The sequence below is a fragment of the Panthera pardus genome, unplaced genomic scaffold (assembly GCF_024362965.1).
Source record: "Panthera pardus isolate Hobbes unplaced genomic scaffold, ASM2436296v1 HiC_scaffold_16, whole genome shotgun sequence".
In the NCBI taxonomy this organism is placed as follows: Eukaryota; Metazoa; Chordata; class Mammalia; order Carnivora; family Felidae; genus Panthera; species Panthera pardus.
Window position 1 is genome coordinate 14,569,139 of NW_026526721.1, and position 19,959 is coordinate 14,589,097.

Genomic DNA, 19,959 nt, shown 5'->3' on the forward strand with positions numbered 1-19,959 from the left:
GAAGTTTCCATCCATCTTGTAATGCGCACTCTGTCGATCTGGCTTCTACTGATTAGTGTGTCAAAGAGCCAAATCCATTTGAAACAGGCAGATTCTGTGATGAGATTATCTATTGTCTTAATTTTCTCCATTTGAAAGCATCTAATATTCCCTGATTGCCACCAACTTTACCTTGCCTGCTCTCAAACACCGGCTGATAGAAGAACCCTGTCAGACTACAAGATTAATTAGTAATTCAAATTGCATGTTGATAGAATTTATGGTTTTGCATTTCTATCAAAAATAGAAGAAAAGTCAAATGATTTTATTTTAATAAACTCTTTTTTCTGCTGTCTAAATCTGCTGTCAATGTTGTTATTTATTAGTGATGTGTCAAGTAGGAATTGTGTTATCATTACTGAGGGTAATGGCCATTGGAAATCTCAGATTTTAAAGGCTGTGAGCTAATTTTGGTTGGGCTTGGGTATTTTCTCCTGTTGAAGCAGGACTTCCTTGGATGCCAACAGTTTCTAGGTACAGCCTTTTTCTCAATGATATCTCAAGAGATTTGAATGTCTTGTTCAGACAATAAATATAGACCATGCATAAAAAGACACCATAGAGACATTATGGATCAGAGAAATTTGAAGAATGTGCGAACAAAATTTAGATTTACATGATGAAGCTGTGCATGCAGGTTATTCAAATGAAAGACTAGGGTGTGGGTGTAAAATTTCAGAAAAGAGCACCTATGAGCTTTAGCTAATCACAGTGAAGGTATGTCACATATTTTTTTAATTGACTAAATCCCTGTACTCCAATTACTGTTTTCAATCTGCTCAAATTATCTCCATTTGTATAAGAACAACTTAGATGGGAACAAACCTAGCTGGGAAGGAACTAGGCTCAGCAGGTGTGAACTTGCACCTGGGTTCTTTGCCAACATACACAGTGAATCTAACTCTATACATGAAACCTTTATTATCATTGAAAATGATTGTTTCCGCTGCATATTGAAATGAAATGAGATATTCTTTATTTGTACCAGATTCTCTCCTACATCCAAGTGTTATAAATGTAAGGTGCTAACATGTAACATAGATACTAACTACATAGTAGATAACACAGACAGCATAACATACTACCATAGACAGCACGATAGCAACCAGAGACATTATATTCATACAGAACAAGCAATGTTTAAATATTTTTTTTTCCTATTTTTATTTGCTATGGTCTTCAAACATGTCGAAATTAGGAAATGGATTGCAGGGTACTCGAAGCTTGGAAAACACCCAGTCTGCTAAGTTGATCTCAGTATATCTCACCATGCTCTATTTACTTCCTCCTTTCCTACCTACAGAATAAAATCTGAATGTAAAAGGAGCTGTTGGGTTCATCACATTCAACCTACTTCCTCTATAGAGGAGGAAACTGAGAGAAGAGCCAGATAGAATTTTACTAGATGACACAGAAGATTATTGTAGAGTTATTAGTAGAATTGCTTTATTCCATGCATTCTTTCAGATCCTGTCTTCCCTTATATGCTCCTTCTCTTCCTCATCTTCTCCCCTCCTCCCCCATCATGTTTAGGAAATAGTCATGACACTTACATGGCTAGAGGAACACATAAAGGCATAATGAAAGAAGATTTGGGGGGAAAATTCATCGTCCGTCGCATTATAAAATTTAAAATCAGCAAACTCCTCTGTAAACGGTCCTGCTCGTGAATTTTAATGATCCAAGTTGTTATCATGCCCCTAATCTTCAACCAAGAGAAAGAATCCAATTTTTACCCCAAAACATAAGCAAGGGCATAGCAGTCATGGGGAGCAGCCAAAACTTTTTTGGCCAAGCTGAGGCCAAATGTCTCCTCTGTTAATGGCTCCAGATTTTAGATGTAGTGGTGGAAATTTTTCTGGTTTTCAGAAATATACTAGTGTCTTAGTTTTTCTGTTATCGCCAAAGCAAACTACATCAAATTCGTGGAATAAACAATACTCATTTATTATCTTATAGTCCCATAGGTGAGAAGTCAGGTACAATCTCACTGGGCTAAAATCACTATGCTGTCAGAGCTGCATTCCTTTCCAGAGGCTCTATGGGAATACCTACTTTCTTGCCGCTTTCAGTTTCTGGTGCCCAGATGCATTCCTTAGCCCATTTTCTCCTTCCTCCGTCTTCAGATACAGCAATGAGGGTCAAGTCGATCTTACTCTGCCTCACTCCGACCTACTCTTCTGCCTCTCTCTTCCATTTTTCAGGATGCTTAAGATTATGTCATGCCTATCTGGCAATGTCCCTATTTTAAGGTCAACTGATTAGCAACTTTAATTCCATCTGCTACCTTACTAACCTTTTCCACATAAAGTAACATTTTCACAAATTCCAAGATTTAGAATATGGGGGTGTATTTGAGGAACTGTTATTCTATCTACGAACATTAATAAACAAGCAAATTTATATATTTAAAAAAAACCCTTGGGGCGCCTGGGTGGCTCAGTCGGTTGAGTGACCGACTTCAGCTCAGGTCACGATCTCACGGTTTGTGGGTTCGAGTCCCGCATCGGACTCTGTGCTGACAGCTCAGAGCCTGGAGCCTGCTTCGGATTCTGTGTCTCCCTCTGTCTCTGCCCCTCCTAGCTTGTGCTCTGTGTCTCTCTCTCTCTCAAAAATAAATAAACACTTAAAAACTCAAAGACTGATTGACTGTGAATAGATAGCAATATTATGAAGTGCTCAAAAAGAGCAAAATTCAACGGTGAGGATAGCAAACTTGCAACACCACAATTACACTTGAAGTTATAACAATATCCCATTTCACACTGATAGCCAAGGTAAGAAACCTGTAATATTCTACAAGAAACATAACTCCTGAGTTGATGTCTTGCCACGACCATTCAGGAAACTACCCCCTTCTCTATACCATGTCTCTGGCACATACTAAATTTCCCAGAGCACAGACTTTCTTCTTTCTATACTTCCGTAGAGTATAGTGAATCGTGATCTTCCAGTTTTCACCAAGTTAATCCTACTGCACATAATGGACAGAGACCAGCTGGCACTTATCTGGCTTCCTCCTGCTGCGTCCTTTGACAGAGATGCTCAGCACCTCGGATTTTGAACCTAGGGGTTTAGGTCCCGGCTTCCGCAGCGTGCACAACTATAATTCCGGAAGCTGCTAATCATCTGTCTGCCAACTGGTTTCCAATTCCGACTTCCAAGAATAAGTGTAACCAGTTTCCCAGGAAATGCTTCCATGAATCCTTTCTAGGAACTTGATTTCAACAAGTTCTATTTATTAATGTTTATCCCATTAGTGATTACAGACAGTAGCTTGATCCTCCCCAACTCCTTGCCCTCATATTTGTTTTTTTTTTCCCTAATTAGTCATGCCTCAGAACACATTGCTAAACATGTTGTCAGTATCATTAGTTTTCATGACATTTTCACTGAGCCTTTTCCATGAGTCAGAGTCTGTGAAATGGAAATGTGTATTATTGAATATGTTTTAAATTTAGATTATATTTGTGTATTACTCCATAATTTAAAATATAGTAAGAAAAGGTGTGGGGTCTCTGTTCTAACTGGCCTGAAAATTAATAGAGAAAGCAAATACTAAAGAAATATTTAACTATAGTAACAATGAGCTATGAATGAGTTTCTGATACTAAAATAACATCGAGAGATATGCACCTAGTCTTAGAGGTCAAGAAAAGTTCCCCAGAGGAATAGAATTTGAAATAGCTTGAAAGAGTAAGTAGGGAATGGATAGATAGTGCTTGGAGAAGAGTATTTTGAGGACCCAGTTTTGAGATGTACATTATAACACCGAATGGCATTTTGTCTTGTCATTGAAAGAAAATGAAAAAATGCCTTGAAATTAGGCCAGAAAGATTTGGGGGCCATTCTTTGTCTTCAGTGGTCTAGCTCAGAATTGCACTTTCTTCTGAAAGCAGCAAGGGCCATTGAATGGTTTTAGGCAGAGGTATGAGATTGTCCGATTTGTTAGTTTTTTAAAATAATTTTTGTTATTAAATTAGTATTGACACACGATGAAATGAACAGATTTTAATGGTAGAGTTTGATGTTTCTGACAAATGTATACACTTATAACTAGTTACAGCTACCCGATCAAGATATAGAACATTTTCCCATGGCAGAAAGTATCCTTATGTTTCTTTTCAACCAATCCCTGCCAACTCGAGCCAACTATTGTAACGATTTCTGTCATTGTAAAATGATTTTGCCTCTAGCATTTCCTAAAAATTAAACCATACAGTATGTTCTTAGATGTGTCCATCTTTTTTCATTCAACATAATGTTCTTGAGATTCTCCATGATACATATGTTTTATTCATTTTATTTCTGTGGAAATAAATGTGCAAATAGATGACAATGTGTTTAGTACTTCACCTGTGGATGGACATTGAATTGTTACAAGATTACAGAAAACTTTTTAAATCAATAAAGCTGCAATGAACATTGATTGTTCCAGTCTTTTTGTGGGCTTATGATTTTAGTGTTTTGTTTGTTTGTTTGTTTGTTTGTTTGTTTGCTTGTTTTTAGGAAGACCTCCGAATGGAATTTCTGGGTCATAGAGTGAGCATATGTTTAACTTTATTAGAAAATGCTGATCTTAAATAAATATTAAAAAATTAAAGAAAAAATTGCTGATCAGTTTTTCAAAGTTAGTTTTATCATTTTATTCTACCACCAGTGATGTTCTACATTTCTGGGAGTTTCACATTCTCATCAATATTGACATCATTCTTTCTCTTAACCATTTGCTGGATGTGAGTAGTATTTTATTGTGATTTTAAATTGCATTTACTTGGTGAATAATGATTTTGAGCACCCCTTCTTGTGCTCATTGGCTATCCTTGTGACTTCTTTGTGTAGTGTTTATTCATGTTTTGCCATATTAATTTTTTTACTAGGATATTGGAATTCTTTATTTACTCTGGAAATCAGTCCATTGATAAATATACTACTAATAATCTCATAGTTATGACTTCTCTCATTTTAGTGGCAACTTTGGATAAGAAAAAAAATTCATTTTGATGAAATCAAACTTATCAGTTACTTTTCTTTTATTGTGTTTTTTTTTTTTTTTTTGTATTCTTCAAGAAAAGTTTTTCTTCACATCAGGTTGGAAAGATATCCTTATTTTTGCTAGAAGCTTTAAAACTTCAGTCTTTATATATGTCTATGAAAGGTATCAACACATATATTTTCTTAAGTTCTTTACCTATATCAGTGATTCTTTTTTTAAATTATTATTTGAGAGAGAGAAAGAGAAAGTGTGAACAGGTGTGGGGAGGGGCAGAGAGAGAAAGAGAGAGAAAGAGAGAATCCCAAGCAGACTCCACACTCAGCAAGGAGGCCAACACAGTCCTTGATCCCTTAACCCTAGGATCATGACCTGAGCCAAATTTAAGAGTTGGACTCTCAAACAACTGAGACACCTAGGTGCCCCGATAACCACTGATTCTAATATAATTTTTGAAAAGACATTTTTCCCCAAAAAGATATTTTTTACAAAGATGTTGATTTGACATCTCCATTAAAAAATTTGACAGTATACATGTGAATCCATTCTAGAACTCTATTCTGTTTCACTGATTAATTATCTATACTTATTTCAGTACTACAATATCTTAATATACCTTTATATATATCTCTTTAAATGAGATAATGAAAGTCTTCCAACTTTACTCCTGTTTCAAGATGATTGTGCTTTTTCTTGCTTCTTTGCATGATATAAATTTTAGAATCAGTTCTTCAATTTTTATAAAAATGCCTCCTGGCAGTTTTGTTCAGAATGTGTTGAATTTATAAATTAAGCATACTAAACGTCTTTCAATCCATGATATGTGTCTCTACTTATTTGGATCTTATTTAATTTCTTTCTGCAGTATTTCATAGTATAAAATATACAAATCTTAAATCTTGAAATGTAGATTATATGTTTTGTTATTCATATAACATACTTTGGATTTTTCACATATTTTTGGTTATTATATAGAAATAAAACAGATTTTAATTGTAATTTTATAGATTCATTACATTTTTTTTATGTCATTCTACCTATGAATACAGAAAGTTTTCCTGTTCCCTTGCTAGTGTTTATGCCTCTTATGTGTTTTTATTGCCTTATTGCTGTGGCTAACACCTGTAGTGCAATGGTGGCTAGAAATGTAGGGATACGGTGATGTGGCTGATTTTGTGTGCATATATGAGTGTGTAGGTGTGTGCTACCCTCTCTGCTCACAACATTAATAAATATGTATCTTTTAAGTTTTAAGAGCTTGTTGTTTATGGGATCAGATTACATCTAACCATGGAAATGGGCCGAAATTGACTGATTATTAATTGAGTCAATTTAGAGGACGTTTGCAACAAAATCCCTGCTTTCTCATCCTCCACGAGCCTGGGAACTCCAACTGCAAACTCTCCTCACATCAGGAAATGGGAACTTTATACATAGAAATTTACTAATTGAACTTCTAATTAAGATTAGCATACTCATGATACCATCCCATCTCTAACACCTCCCTCTTTAAATTTCACTGTAATTCAGTTTAGCCCAATTTCAGAAGATGGAGAGATAACACGTATTGATAGGGAAGCGACATAAAGGAAATGGCATTTAAACATGAGTCTAGGGGCACCTGGATGGGTCAGTTGGTTATGCGTCCAAATCTTGATATTGGCTCAGGTCATGATCTCACGGTTTGTGAGATTGAGCCCTGTGTTGGACTCCACACTGAGCACGGAGCCTGCTGAGGAATCCTCTCTCTCCCTTTCTCTCTGTTCCTCCCTCACTTGCATGTGTGCATGCCTTCTTTCTCAAAATAAATAAATAAACTTAAAAAGCAATGAATCTAAAAAAAAAAGGCAATGAATCTAAAAGGTAGGATGATCTTAAATATCAAAGACACGAGAACTATGAGAACAGATAAGAGGGAGTATAGGAAGAGGGTGTAAAATGACCAAAGCAGGATAGAAAAATGCTTACTGTGTGTTCAGGGAATAACTGAAGTTCAGCTGGTTTATGGCAAAGGGAGGATTTATATAGCAATTGGAGACAAAGATTAAAAAAAAAAAACAATACGGGTTGTATACATGTAGATATGCTGACTATTGGACCTCATTATCATAGATTTTTCTCATTCTTGCTCAGATTAGTGCAATCATCTTCCCATTGGATATCCTTGCTTCAGTTTCTACCTTGATCAAGCAATCTTTGTTCATCCTCCTGCCACAGCTTGTAAAATACTTTCTCGTGGAAGCTCTGTTAAGTTCTTAAGATAGTTAAGTTCTCATTGTTAAATTCATGTATATGTTGAGGATTTGCTTGTTTACAGCTGTTAATCACTGTTATTTGGTTAACCTTGCTAGATGGTAAGTTCAAAGAAACAGGAACTACATTTTTAAATATTGGTTTTAAAATGTCTCACTACACAGTAGCAGATAAATGAATGCAGTCTTTTTTGAAAAAAAAATATAATGGAACATTTGTTGATCATACATTTCCTATGAGCAGAGTCAAATGAATATTATTTTGAGAACTGACTGGTATCGACAAGATGTTTAACAACATAGTACCGAGGCATGACTAATAAAAAATATGGGAGTCAAGGTTGAAGGGTAACAAAGCTGTTATCTGCAATCACCAATGTGACAAGAATAAATAAATAGGAATTGGTGAAATCAATTGCATAGAAATGACTCATGATGAGTTTCCTGGGAAACTAAATACATCAATCCCTAGAAATCTGAACCACATGCTGGCTGGTAAAAAAGATGACTGCCAATTCCTGGAAATAGAATTGCTTAGGCAGCAGGAACCTGGGAACTGAATTCTTGAGTTCAAAATATAAACAGCCAGTGGGTGTAACAGATCGGCACGAAATACAGCAAGAGAAACTTGGAAGTCTGGTAGGGGTAGGACCTATAGGAAATCTAGTAGCACTTTGGTAGAGAGCAGGACTGCAAGGAAACAAGACCTAGAATAATTGTTGCTGGAAACAAGACCTAGAATAATTGTTGCTGGAATATAGAGGGAACCTTACTTTGATCCTGGTAAACTCAGAATGTTGCAGAAGACTTGGACATAGGTGTTGGCTGTTTCGGGAGCAGCTTTTATATGGGATTGAGACAATTTCTTGATATGCAACGACAGTTTTTATACTTTGATGCTGATATCCGTAAATGGGACGTTGTATTTAACCTAAGTATCAGTTGTGCTATTACAAACGTACTGCCTCAACATTGTAATCGCCAGCTGTGTGTATTGCATTATATTGCGGTGTAATGACTATTGAATCTCTCCCTGATTTGCCTTTAGAAGGTTGTTTGCTGGGCACTTGGGGGGCTCAGTCATTAAGCACCTGGGTCTTGTTCTCAGCTCACGTCATGACCTCACGGTTTGTGAGATCTAGCCCTGTGTTAGACTCTGCGCTGATAGCAGGAAGCCTGCTTGGGATTCTCTCTCTCTCCCTCCCTCTCTGCCCCTCCCTTCCTCCCCTACTCTCACTCTCTCTCTAAATAAATAACTAGAGTATTTCCTGGAGCCAGAAAACCACTTTTACGTTTTTAACCAGGTAATGGTTTTAATCATCAGCGATAGCTCCGATTTAGCCAAAAAATACTCCTCCGTGTTAAGGCTATTTTGTCCGTGTTCTGTATTTCTAGAATGACTGTGGCCCCCATGTGGGAATGTGCATGTGGGGATTACGTGGATTATTCTATTTTAAAAAATCGTGGAAGTTATAAGCAAAATAAAATTAAGTTCATAGAAGAGTACTGGACACTGCCCTTTCTATTTCTGTCAGGGAAAGCCAAATGAAATTTTCTACACTTTCTCTCAAAATTTCAATCCCTTTAGATTTCCCAGTGACAGTGTCGAAACCATGATCATTTCTCAAGCAATTTAATGGTGAGTCTTTTTGACCTCTTCTATTCCACTGTCCTCAACATGATGACTTTGAGTCTTGTGTTTGTTGCCTCATGGTCTTGCATGGTCACAACATTGTCCAAAATGGGTATTATGAGCTGATTTGTGCCCCTCCCGTCAACATTCCCATGTTGGATTTCTAACCCCTAAGAACCTCATAATGTAACTGTATTTGGAGATGGGACCTTTAAAGAGGTAATTAAGGGAAAATGAGGTTAAATGGGTGGGCTCTAATCCAACATGACTGGTGTCCTTCTAAGAGGAGATTAGGACCCAGAAACTCATGATGATAATGGGGAGCGGGAGAAGGAAGAGGGATGGCTGGAGGAGAGAGAAGATGAGATTACATGGCACAATTGAAATTGCATTAAAATGAAACTTAGGAACCAGGGGTCTATCCTTAGCACTGCCATTAACTTTCTGTGAGACTTAGAAACTAACTCTTGTAAGTCTCAAGATCCATGTGTATACAACAAGTTAAGTTTGACGTGGTGATCTCTACAGTCACTATGCCTCCCATATTTAATGCATCCAGGAAGAGAGTGGGACATTTGTATCTCCTCAAAGAAATGGCACCTTTGGCAAGTCTATGTTTCTCCTCGAGCTTCTATTTTCTCATATGCTAAAAGGACGTTAGACTATCATGAGTGAATTCCACACTGGGATGCTTGTGAGTATGATGAAAAAACGCACAGAAAATTTCTTTAAAGATTCCCTGGCTCTGTGCAAAGTTATCACTTTATTTTTAGGTTCGGCTCATTTACAACAAGCCCTATTTTTAACAGCTTATCGTTTCCTGATATACTATATTTATAAAAGTTTAGGAAGGAATCATAAAATAACTGAACCTCAGGTTGAGATACAACGGAAGCAGACATCTGGGCCGTTCTAGAAGCCCATTTGGGAAGGCACCAAGATGGAATCCATGTCTTCTGAACCTGACCTTCTCACCTGGCTTCAGTGATAACGTCATACACGCTTGGAGAAATGAATCAGGCTTGAAACTGGTTGTTGGAATGCAAAATGCAGACGCCTTTAACCAAAATGAGATAAATTCAGTTTTAGTTATTGAAAGCTCATAGGTAGCCTTCTCTCAATTTTACAAACACATAGCAGTTTTCTCTTTACTTCTTTCTTTTTAATGGACCAAACCATATAAACTTATTTCCTTGCTTTCTATATTCCTGGTGTTATGTGGCAACTTCTTAATTCCTTCACTCTGCCAGCACAGATACATGGTCAGCTGTTCATTGAGTGAATTCAACTCTCCTCTGCTCCTCAGATTTATTGTCAGAGAAACCTGCACCTTCACACCATGAACTTCCAAGAAATTACTATGTTAAGAGAAGGAAAACTCTACAGATATCAGTTAAGACCTTGCATACACAACCTTTCAAAGCCCTTTCACAGAAAAATAGAATCTTTCATTTCAATTTCACAAATATACAACAAAACAAAATTAGAAAATAAACAAATAAGAAACCACCATATTATTTGTGGATTAAGACGTTTATTAGATTTAAATCATGTAAATTTCATTTAGAGAAGCTAATCTATTAAAATTCTTTCTTAAAGGCTGGCTTTAGAGTTTAAATCTGGGTTATTCAGCTTAGTGCTGGAAATATGTTGTTTAAAAGTTAAAAATCAGTAGAGATAAGGCACAAATAAAACAAACTTTTAACTTAAAACCTCATATGATTATAAACTAATCAATACCATTGATTATAATCCAAACATTGAAGAAAAAAAAAACAATGAAATTGGGAAATATTTTGAAATGCATGATAGCAATGATACAACTCAGTAAAATTGGAGAGATACAGCTGCAAAGAACGACACATTTAAATTTTAACGTATATACAAACATACAAGAAAGTTTGAAATAAAATTTTAGTACTCTACATGAGGAAGCTTGAAAAAAGAATAAAAATTTAAACCAAAAGAAATTTTAAGATAGGAAATTATAAAGACAAGAATAGAAGTCAGTGAAATAGAAATCAACATGAAACAGACAAAGCCAACAAGGTCAAAATTCGGATTTTGTGAAAACTAATAAAGTTATTTATTTCATTTAAAAAATTATATAGGAAAATAGGTGACAAATACCTTCAGAAAATTTATATAATCATTTGGAAGAATATTTATTTTTATATATTCCAAAGCAGAATTAACTTTTCCTTCCTTTCTCTCCAGCAACTAAGGTATGTGTCTTTGTCTTTCTCATTCTTACGGACTTCCAAATGCTTTTTCAATAGCCCTCGTGACAAACTTAGGAGTTACTAACCACAAGATGAATAGGCTTCAGAACTACTCTTAGACAAAATGGAAAGTTAAATATGTTTTCAAAGAGTACCAAGTCTTAATCCAGATCTTCTGTACCAAAGAGGCTTGTAACCTCATTCCCTTCCAGTTAATTCTTATCTCTAATTCTATTTCATATAAGTGATTGAATGGAATCCATTTGAAGGAGACTTCCCATGTACTCAGATCCTGGTCTGCTTGTTTATTGATCAAGACTGCACACTACTGACCTCCAGAGAGAGTTTTCTTTTTTTTTTTTTAAGAAAAAAAAAAAAACCTAAATTATTTGTCAACACTATACAACTGGACAGTTTCAAACTATGTGTGCTGTTTACTATGGAAATATTGACTTGCATTTTTTGTTTGTGAGTCTGCATCCTTTTTTTTTTTTTTTTTTCTTTTCCCTGAGTCTGCATTCTTGAGATATGGAGCTAATTGTTTCTGATCTGAGCAGTGTCATGCACTGATTATAGTACTTATTTTTTCAATTGCACACACTTCTAGAAATTACTTTTAATGATTTTTTTCCCTAATGTTTATTTATTTTTGAGAGAGACAGAGACAGAGCACAAGCAGGGGAGGGGCAGAGAGAGAGGGAGACACAGAATCTGAAAACAGGTTCCAGGCTCTGAGCTGTCAGCACAGAGCCCGACGCGAGGCTCGAACTCATGGACCGTGAGATCATGACCTGAGCTGAAGTCCGATGCTCAACCAACTGAGCCAATCAGGTGCCCCAAAATTAATGATTTTATGGTTGGAGGATACAAATTTTCTGAAAATATTTTTCTTTTTCTTTCATTTTTGAAGGATATTTTGAACTGATATAAAATTCTAGGAAGCTGAATTTTCTTTTTCTTTTCAGCCTTTTAAAAATATCATTCCAGGGACACATGGGTGGCTCAATGGGTTGGATGTCGGACTCTTGATTTCAGCTCAGGTCATGATCTCACGCTTCCTGGGTTCAAGCCCTACATCAGGTTCTGTGCTGTGTCAGCATGGAGCCTGCTTAGAATTTTCTCTCCCCCTCTCTCTGCCCCTCCCCTATTCATGCTCTCTCTCTCTTTCTCTCAAAATGAATAAACTTAGAGAAAAAAAAATCATTCCATGTTCTGCTGTTAAGAACATTAGCTGTATTTCTTATCACTATTCCCCATATGTAATGTTTCCTTTTCCCCTAGCTAATTTATGATTTTCTTTTTATCTTTGCTTTTAATCAATTCACTATAATGTGCCTAGTGTGGCTCTTGATTCAAGTATCCCAAGATTCTTGGATTTGTAAATTGGAAGTTTTATTGATTTGTTTGCTGTTATTTTGTTTGTTGTTAGGCAAATGTACAAAAGTTTTTACTATAGTTTTTTTTTTTCTGCTCAATTTTTTTATGGGACTTCTCTTACACAGTTTTTAGATTGCCCTATGTTTTTCAACAAGTTTCCAAATCTTTACTCTGCCTCCTTTTTCAATCTTTATTTCTCTGTGTAGCTTAGTTTGGATAATACATATTTTTTAAAAACCTATTTTCAAGTTCACTTATCCTTACTTCCGTTTTGTCAAATATTCTCATAATCCTATTTTAATTTTATGTCTTTACTTAATTTTAAGCCTTTAACTTTCTGTTTAGAGATATCCATTAGTTTTTTTTTTAATTATTTCCATCTCTTATAATTCCCATGTGTTTATTAATTGCATCCATCTTTTTCTTAATTATTTACATGTTCATCATAGTCTCTTTCAAGTCTGTGCCAACTAATTCTAATATTTGTAGTAAATGTGAACTTGCTTCCATGGATAGTTTTGATTGGGTAACATTTACATGCTCCTTGAAATTTTTTATAATGCTTTATTACATTATAGACATTATAAACAAAAGACCAGTGGATTTTGAAATAGAGATACTTATATTTATAGAGTCACAATTGTAGTTGTAAACACATATGATTATATGATCAATACATATGCACACACAAAATAAACATATGCAACTATATTCCTTTATTGTTTTCCAGAGAACGTAAGTCCTTCCCTCTGCATGTTAGAAAGGCAAAGGGCTTAACAGTAAGCTTCATTAAAGAATTGAGTTAAGCAGGACTGTCCCAGTTTAAACCAGTTTGAATGCATCTCCACTTTGCCCACACTCCAACCAGATATGTTGACACTCTGATATCTGCTCATTATTTTATTCTCTATTTCAGCTGAGGACGAGGCTGGCCCAGAGTTTCAGACTGTTCTAGTGTGCCTTTGAATTCATTTGAATTGGTTCATTTTAGTTATTGTATCTTACAGTTTTAGTATGTTTTTTAAATTACATTTATTTATTTTTGAGCGACAGTCCGTGAGCGGGGGAGGGGCAGAGAGAGAGGGAGACACAGAACGTGAAGCAGGCTCCAGGCTCTGAGCTGTCAGCACAGAGCCCGACGTGGGGCTCGAACCCATGACCTGTGAGATCATGACCTGAGCCGAAGTCAGACACTCAACCGACTGAGCCACCCAGGCACCCCCAGTTTTAGTATTTTTATGTTCATTTTTATATATTCTAGTATTTTGCCAAAACTCTTAACTCTTGTCTTTAATTGCTTAAAAATAATAACTGCAGTTATTTTTCTGTACATTTCTAATATGTACATTATCTAGATACTCTGTAAGTTTGCTTATGCTCTGTGTTGTCTCTTATAGGTCTTGTTTTGCCTGTTTGTAGCCTTAGTAAATTTTAATCAATTACCACAGGTAATTTGAAGCTCTGAATGGGTCTATTTTTGCAAGGATTTATTCTGGTTATGCCAAGCTGTGGTAAGATTACTAACACTCTCAATATCATAAACACTGATGCAAGTTGAAGGTTGCCTTCAGTTCCTATGAAACACACTCTATGTTTGCATACTCATAAAATTCTGGTAGAGTCTTTCAAAGCCCAGAATGTTTACCTGTATTCCAAGCTCCTTAAAAATGAAGTCCTGAAATCTGATAATATTCATTCACACCAATAGCCCATTAACATTTTTGGATTCAGTGGACAACTCAGGAAGAAAGTAGCCCAAATACCATTTACTTTGACTTAAAACTTGTCTTAATTCGATCTAGCAATTCTTAGCTGATAGTACTCCAGAGTTTATGTATAGATTACTTTCTTAAGTCCTACTAAAGTTTTTATTCATAAGAGTGATTAAACTATCTAGTCTAATGCTATCAAAAGTTATATTTGGTATAAATATCACATTAAGTTTCTATATATGAGGGTGATTGGTAAGAATATTCATTCTGTGATATATGCAAAATTATTTAGAATAGACAATAAACATGGAAGATTATCACTAGAAATCTGTTCAAGTAAATTTAATAGGTGACTATGAAACCTAGGATTATTGTCACTCAAAACTCAGACTGAAAAATGACAGAGTAATGTGCACGCATTATTAATTATTCATAAACATACCAGCTAACTTTATAGATCTCTGCTTTGTTCATTTCATTTTATCTTCCCAAACTTCCTCTATTCCAACCCATACTAATTCTGTTTTTGCTTTTCATAGTATGCTCCAACTTTCAGGAAATTGTGAACATTGATTTCTCCATAAACCTGGGATCTTTGGCCAGACCTTGACTTACTTTGAGCTTCCATTGCCTCATGTTTAAAAGAAATTTAGCACATAAACTATATCTCTCTCTGAGTGCTGTTCAAGATTCTAAAGAAGCAATGACTTGAAAATCTACTTGAACATTTATTTAGCGTAACTCAAAGATAGTTCTTTTTGATTATTAGATTTATCTTTTTATCAAACTGTGTCTCACATATCAACATATTGTTTTCTGGAATACATGGCCTAAAAAAGATTAGCACACGTCTATAACAAAATAGAAATAAAGGATCTCCATTTTTTCTTGACATTAAAGCTGTGGTTCTCAGCTATGTAGTTTAAGTCATTGGAGAACATTAGGGTAAATACCCACACAAGCTGATCCAAAAATCTTTACACCAAGCATGATTGGTTTCCTTCTTATATACCATAAAGAAATTAATTCAATCAAAATGTACTCACTGGGATTCAGTGAGTTACTTTGGTTACTTTCCCCAAGTAATATTGGATGAGTCTCATGGAAGTTATTCAACATTTATATTTAGTAGTTCCTGAAAATACACAGTCACAAGTTAGATTTACATTTAATTTTTTTCATGTGCAAACCTACCATTGTATCTAAATTTTATTCTTTCCCTCTGCATTTTGCATATATCTACCAACTTTTGTGCTTTTCTTCTCCTATGAAGAGAGATACAGGGTCTCACATGATTTAAGAGATTAGATTTTTATAGATCTTGAGATACTCATTTATACAGTTTATATAAAAAGGAAAATATCTAAAGACAAAAACTTTAAACCTTTTTTTAAAGTTTATTTATTTATTTTAAGGGAGAGAGAGAGTGAGAATAAGCAGGACAGGACAGAGAGAGAGGGAGAGAGAGAATCCCAAGCAGGGATTGTGTATGTAATAATTGTATGATTTCCATCACCAATAGAGCTATATGATTGAAATCTTATGTTTATTGCTTAGTTTTACATATTGCAAGAACCAATCTGAAAGCTAAGCTCGTGGCCACAGAAAGGGTGAGGAATTAGTCTCTGGAGACCATAGAGAGTTGTTTCTTGTGAAAAAAAAATAGTTAACATTCTGCAAAAAGATCCAGACATTCAACAAGTTAATCTGTAGAAGCCAGATCCATAGATTGGTTTGTAGCAAAATGGCTGGAGATGCCGAAAACCAAAATAGGTTGGGTAGCAGAATGTGGATCCATAGCTCAAGGTGGGGAAGCCACGGACTCCATAACCCTGGGGTCTGAAGCCTCTGGGCCCAGCATAAGTCATCCAGCAGGGACTGCAGAGTGTGGAAGTCCTTGGGCGGGAGCAGGACGTCTGGCAGGGGCCGGACACCACGCAGGACATCCGGCAGCTGGTGGGCTCACAGCAGGTCTCCTGACAGCCGCTGTAGAGGGAGGAGCCCAGCTGGCAGGTGCTGGGAGAGCAGAGGTCAGTGCGGTAGACCAGGTTGCTGGGGTAGAAAGAACTTGGGTAGCGCAGGTAGCCCCCAAGGGAACGGGAGGAGAAGTTTCCGGAGCAGCAGCTGAAGCCCATGTTCATAGGAGATGTGAGTTCAGCTGAGAAAACACAGAATCCTGAATTCACACTGAGAATATTCTGAGGTCTATTCTATCTCCGGGACGGTGGCATTTATATACTCTCAGCTGCAGGTGTCGAAAGTGACAAGAGCATCATCCCTATGTTTGTACTCCTTCATTTGCATAGTATTAACTCAATCATCTTCTCTGTAATTGCAGCTGCGTAGTTTCGCACCTATTGCATTTATGAGGACTATAATAAATTTTGTTATAACACAAAGCCAATGAACTATTCTTATGTCAGAAATGTTATGACCGTTTTGCATTAATGGCCATGTCATCTTGGCCGAGAATGCCCCTCCTTTTCTTCCTGGTATATGCTGTACCTGTATCTGATTCTGGTTTGGCTGGGGTATGAGTTCCTTCTAAGGGTGGAGATTAAAATGACATCACCTTTCTCTCTTTTCTTTTTTCTTTCTTTCTTTCTTTCTTTCTTTCTTTCTTTCTTTCTTTCATTTGGTTATAGGCATAGCTTTGACCTTGCCAAAAAACCTTCTAAAAATCGAAAAACTACTTGTTTTAATTCATTCATTTTTATCCAAAAATTATTTTCCAAGTATTAAATATTAATGCAGAGTATCTCATACTGGATGAAGGCCTAACAATGTTACAAGTTGAATGGAGAAAGGCTTGGAACAGAAAGGATCCAGGACAAGTATTTGGAAGCAAGATAAAAGAACAGTACATCAGAACAGAGTTACAGATGGAGACCAATTTGAGCCCATGACAAGAGAATCAGAGTATTTATCAGTTGAGGTGAGGGGAAAAAGTAAATGCTCAATCTCATGAACCGTGAGATCATGACCTGAACCAAAATCAAGGATCAGATGCTTATAAAGTAGTGAAAAATGCTAGAACATAACTAGAACATCTCCAAATGTTGCCAATTTGAAAATATATATATATAGATATATATATAGATAGATAACTTGTCTTAGTCCATCCCAGCTACTATAACAGAATATCACAGAATATAACAGAATATAACAGAATATCACAGAGTCACTTATACACAACAAACATTTATTTCTTACAGTTCTGGAAGCAGGGACATCCAAGATCAAGGCATCATCACACTAAGTGTCTGATGAGATCCACTTCCTAGATGATCATCTTTTCACCTAACCTCAATGGCAGAGTGCCATCTGGGATCTCTTCTTCAAAGGGCTAATCCCATGCACCAAATGCAGTTCAGGTATCATATTGGCACAATGTACACCTCCACGCTAGTTTTTTCTTTCCTAGAGTAGAATTATTTATCCACATTTAAAATTATTGGGATATTTTATATTAAAATGCTGGCTCTGACTTGGGGAACTAATGGCTTCCAAATAGGTATTTGATTCCCATCTCTGTTTTCTACCTAATTTTTTTCCTATCTGTGGCTTGTGGAACCAACAGATTCCCATCATATACTTTAGATACTACTTTTGCCACCCATCTAATTATTTTATGGGAGTTGCTTTTCATCCTGTTACTAACCATCTGGAAGATTCAACTCTAATTAATCATCTTAACAAGTAGCCAGGAGCTTAAAAACCATGACTTGGGATATTAAGATTCATGCCATCAGATGATGTGTTGTCTATGGGTTATCTAGAAGGTATTTTTATTATATTTGCCCAATGTTGGCTAGGGGTCATTTGTATCCCAGTAAATATGTCCACTGGGAAGCCATACCGTAACCAAAAAAACATAATGGTTTTTAAAAAAGGAGAAGAATGTAGCTCATATCTGGATTTCAGACTTTTTCCTCCTCAATAACAGACAACATCTAGTACATATTTTTTTTTTTTGCCAGTCTGCTGCTTAGATATTCTCTTGAATTTTTCGTTGTCTGAAATTATCTTCAGTTTTGAAGCACACATTGATTGAGCATAGCATTCTAGGATGACATCTGTGGTCTTTCAGAATTTTGAATATTTCATTCAATTATTTTTGTAAATAATTCATATTTTAGTCCCATCATCACTTTTTTTTTCCTTTTTAGAAGGAAATTAGCTTTCTTTCTCAGGTTTCCTAGAAACATTCCTGTCACTGGTGTTCATGAGTTTTACTAGCGTGTAGATGTATTTTCTCAATTTTTATCTAACTTTTAGTTGGCACTGTTTATTGGCTTTGTTTTGGAAAATTTTTAGCGGTTTCTCCCCAACATATCATCTCCCCAATTCTCTCTCGTACCTGTTTTAGGACTCCAAAGACAAGTATGTTCAATCTTTTCACTATGGTCCATATTTGCATAAATTCTTTTCACCTCTCTTTCTCTCCATGCGTTAGTTTAGATAAATGGTTCCTCAAACAAGAGCAGTTGTGCCTTCTATCCTCCAAGGAATACTGGGCAATATCTGGAGAGACAATTTGGGTTGTCATGACTAGCGAAGTCTCTGATCCTCCTACTTAAAACACCTCAATTGTATTCTTTTCCTCCTACTTAAAACACCTGAATTTTAAAAATAGTCTTTTCGTAGATCTATTTGAAGGTCTAAGGAAATAATGAGTAGGATATTCTTTGAACCCTGATTATGGCACTAGATAAGGATAATGTCTTTTTGTAACTTGTTTTTTTCCTTGGTAACCTGCTGCTATTTTAGTCTCACAGGGGCTTCTTTAGCTACTTAGCCTGTGAAAGCTGAGAATGTTACCCAAAGAGTAAACATATAGTGTCCCCAACTTTATAGTGACATCCAAATGAAACAGTCAAGTCTGTTGCCATAAAAAGCTTTTTTTTCACCTATATTTAGTTTGGGCTTGACTAAAGCACTAATAGGGCATCAGACACATTTTCCCCACCATGAATATCTTTCCATACATATAGAAAAGTGGATGACATTGGACACTCATCATCAGATGCATGAATCTGGCCATTTTAAAATAAGATTTGGGTAAGCTCATTAGAATTTAAGACTCTTACATCTTTTTAAACTGGCTTTTAGTTTTTCTTTCATTTATCATACTAACCACGTAAACCTAAATGTTATTATTGTTAATGAAGTTCCTGATGAATCTGTCAACTAGTCACATTCTCTCTGTACACATAGATAAAATCCATTTTTTTGAAAAACACAAAATATACCCTAAGTCTCAGAACTTTATTCATAAGACCTAAAACTGTAAAATATATTGGGACACCTGGGTGGCTCAGTTGATTAAGCATCTGATTCCTGGTTTTGCCTCGGGTCATTATAGTGCAGAGTCTGCTTACGATTCTCTCTTTCCCTCTCTGTACCCTTCCCCTGTTTGAGTACACTCTCTTGCTCGCTCTCTCTCTCTCAAAACAAATAACTTAAAACAAAACTATAAAATATGGATGTCCAGTAACTATAGTTTGAATGAGAAAAATATCCATAGTCGGAAGAAATTAGATCAAATCCAGACTTCCAAAATTTACTCTGAGATGCAAATTGAGCTCTTATTAAAACAGCCAAATCAAACTTAACACAAACTCTGGTCAATAATGTATAAATAATAACATACAAATATTTCAATGCCAGAATGCATTAGTTTATTGGGTTATACTTATTTTATTTTTTATCCATTTGGAAACAAATTTTC

The 19,959-nt window shown here is 35.8% G+C and overlaps 1 protein-coding gene across 1 annotated transcript; it reads right to left on the minus strand.

The window, feature by feature from the left end:
• Positions 1-16,097: 16,097 nt before the first annotated feature.
• Positions 16,098-16,363, minus strand: LOC109260492 (keratin-associated protein 23-1). Its single transcript, XM_019438726.2, is given in 2 exon segments — positions 16,098-16,261; positions 16,264-16,363. Coding segments are annotated over 2 exon segments (171 nt in total). The 3' UTR covers positions 16,098-16,190.
• Positions 16,364-19,959: the final 3,596 nt, after the last annotated feature.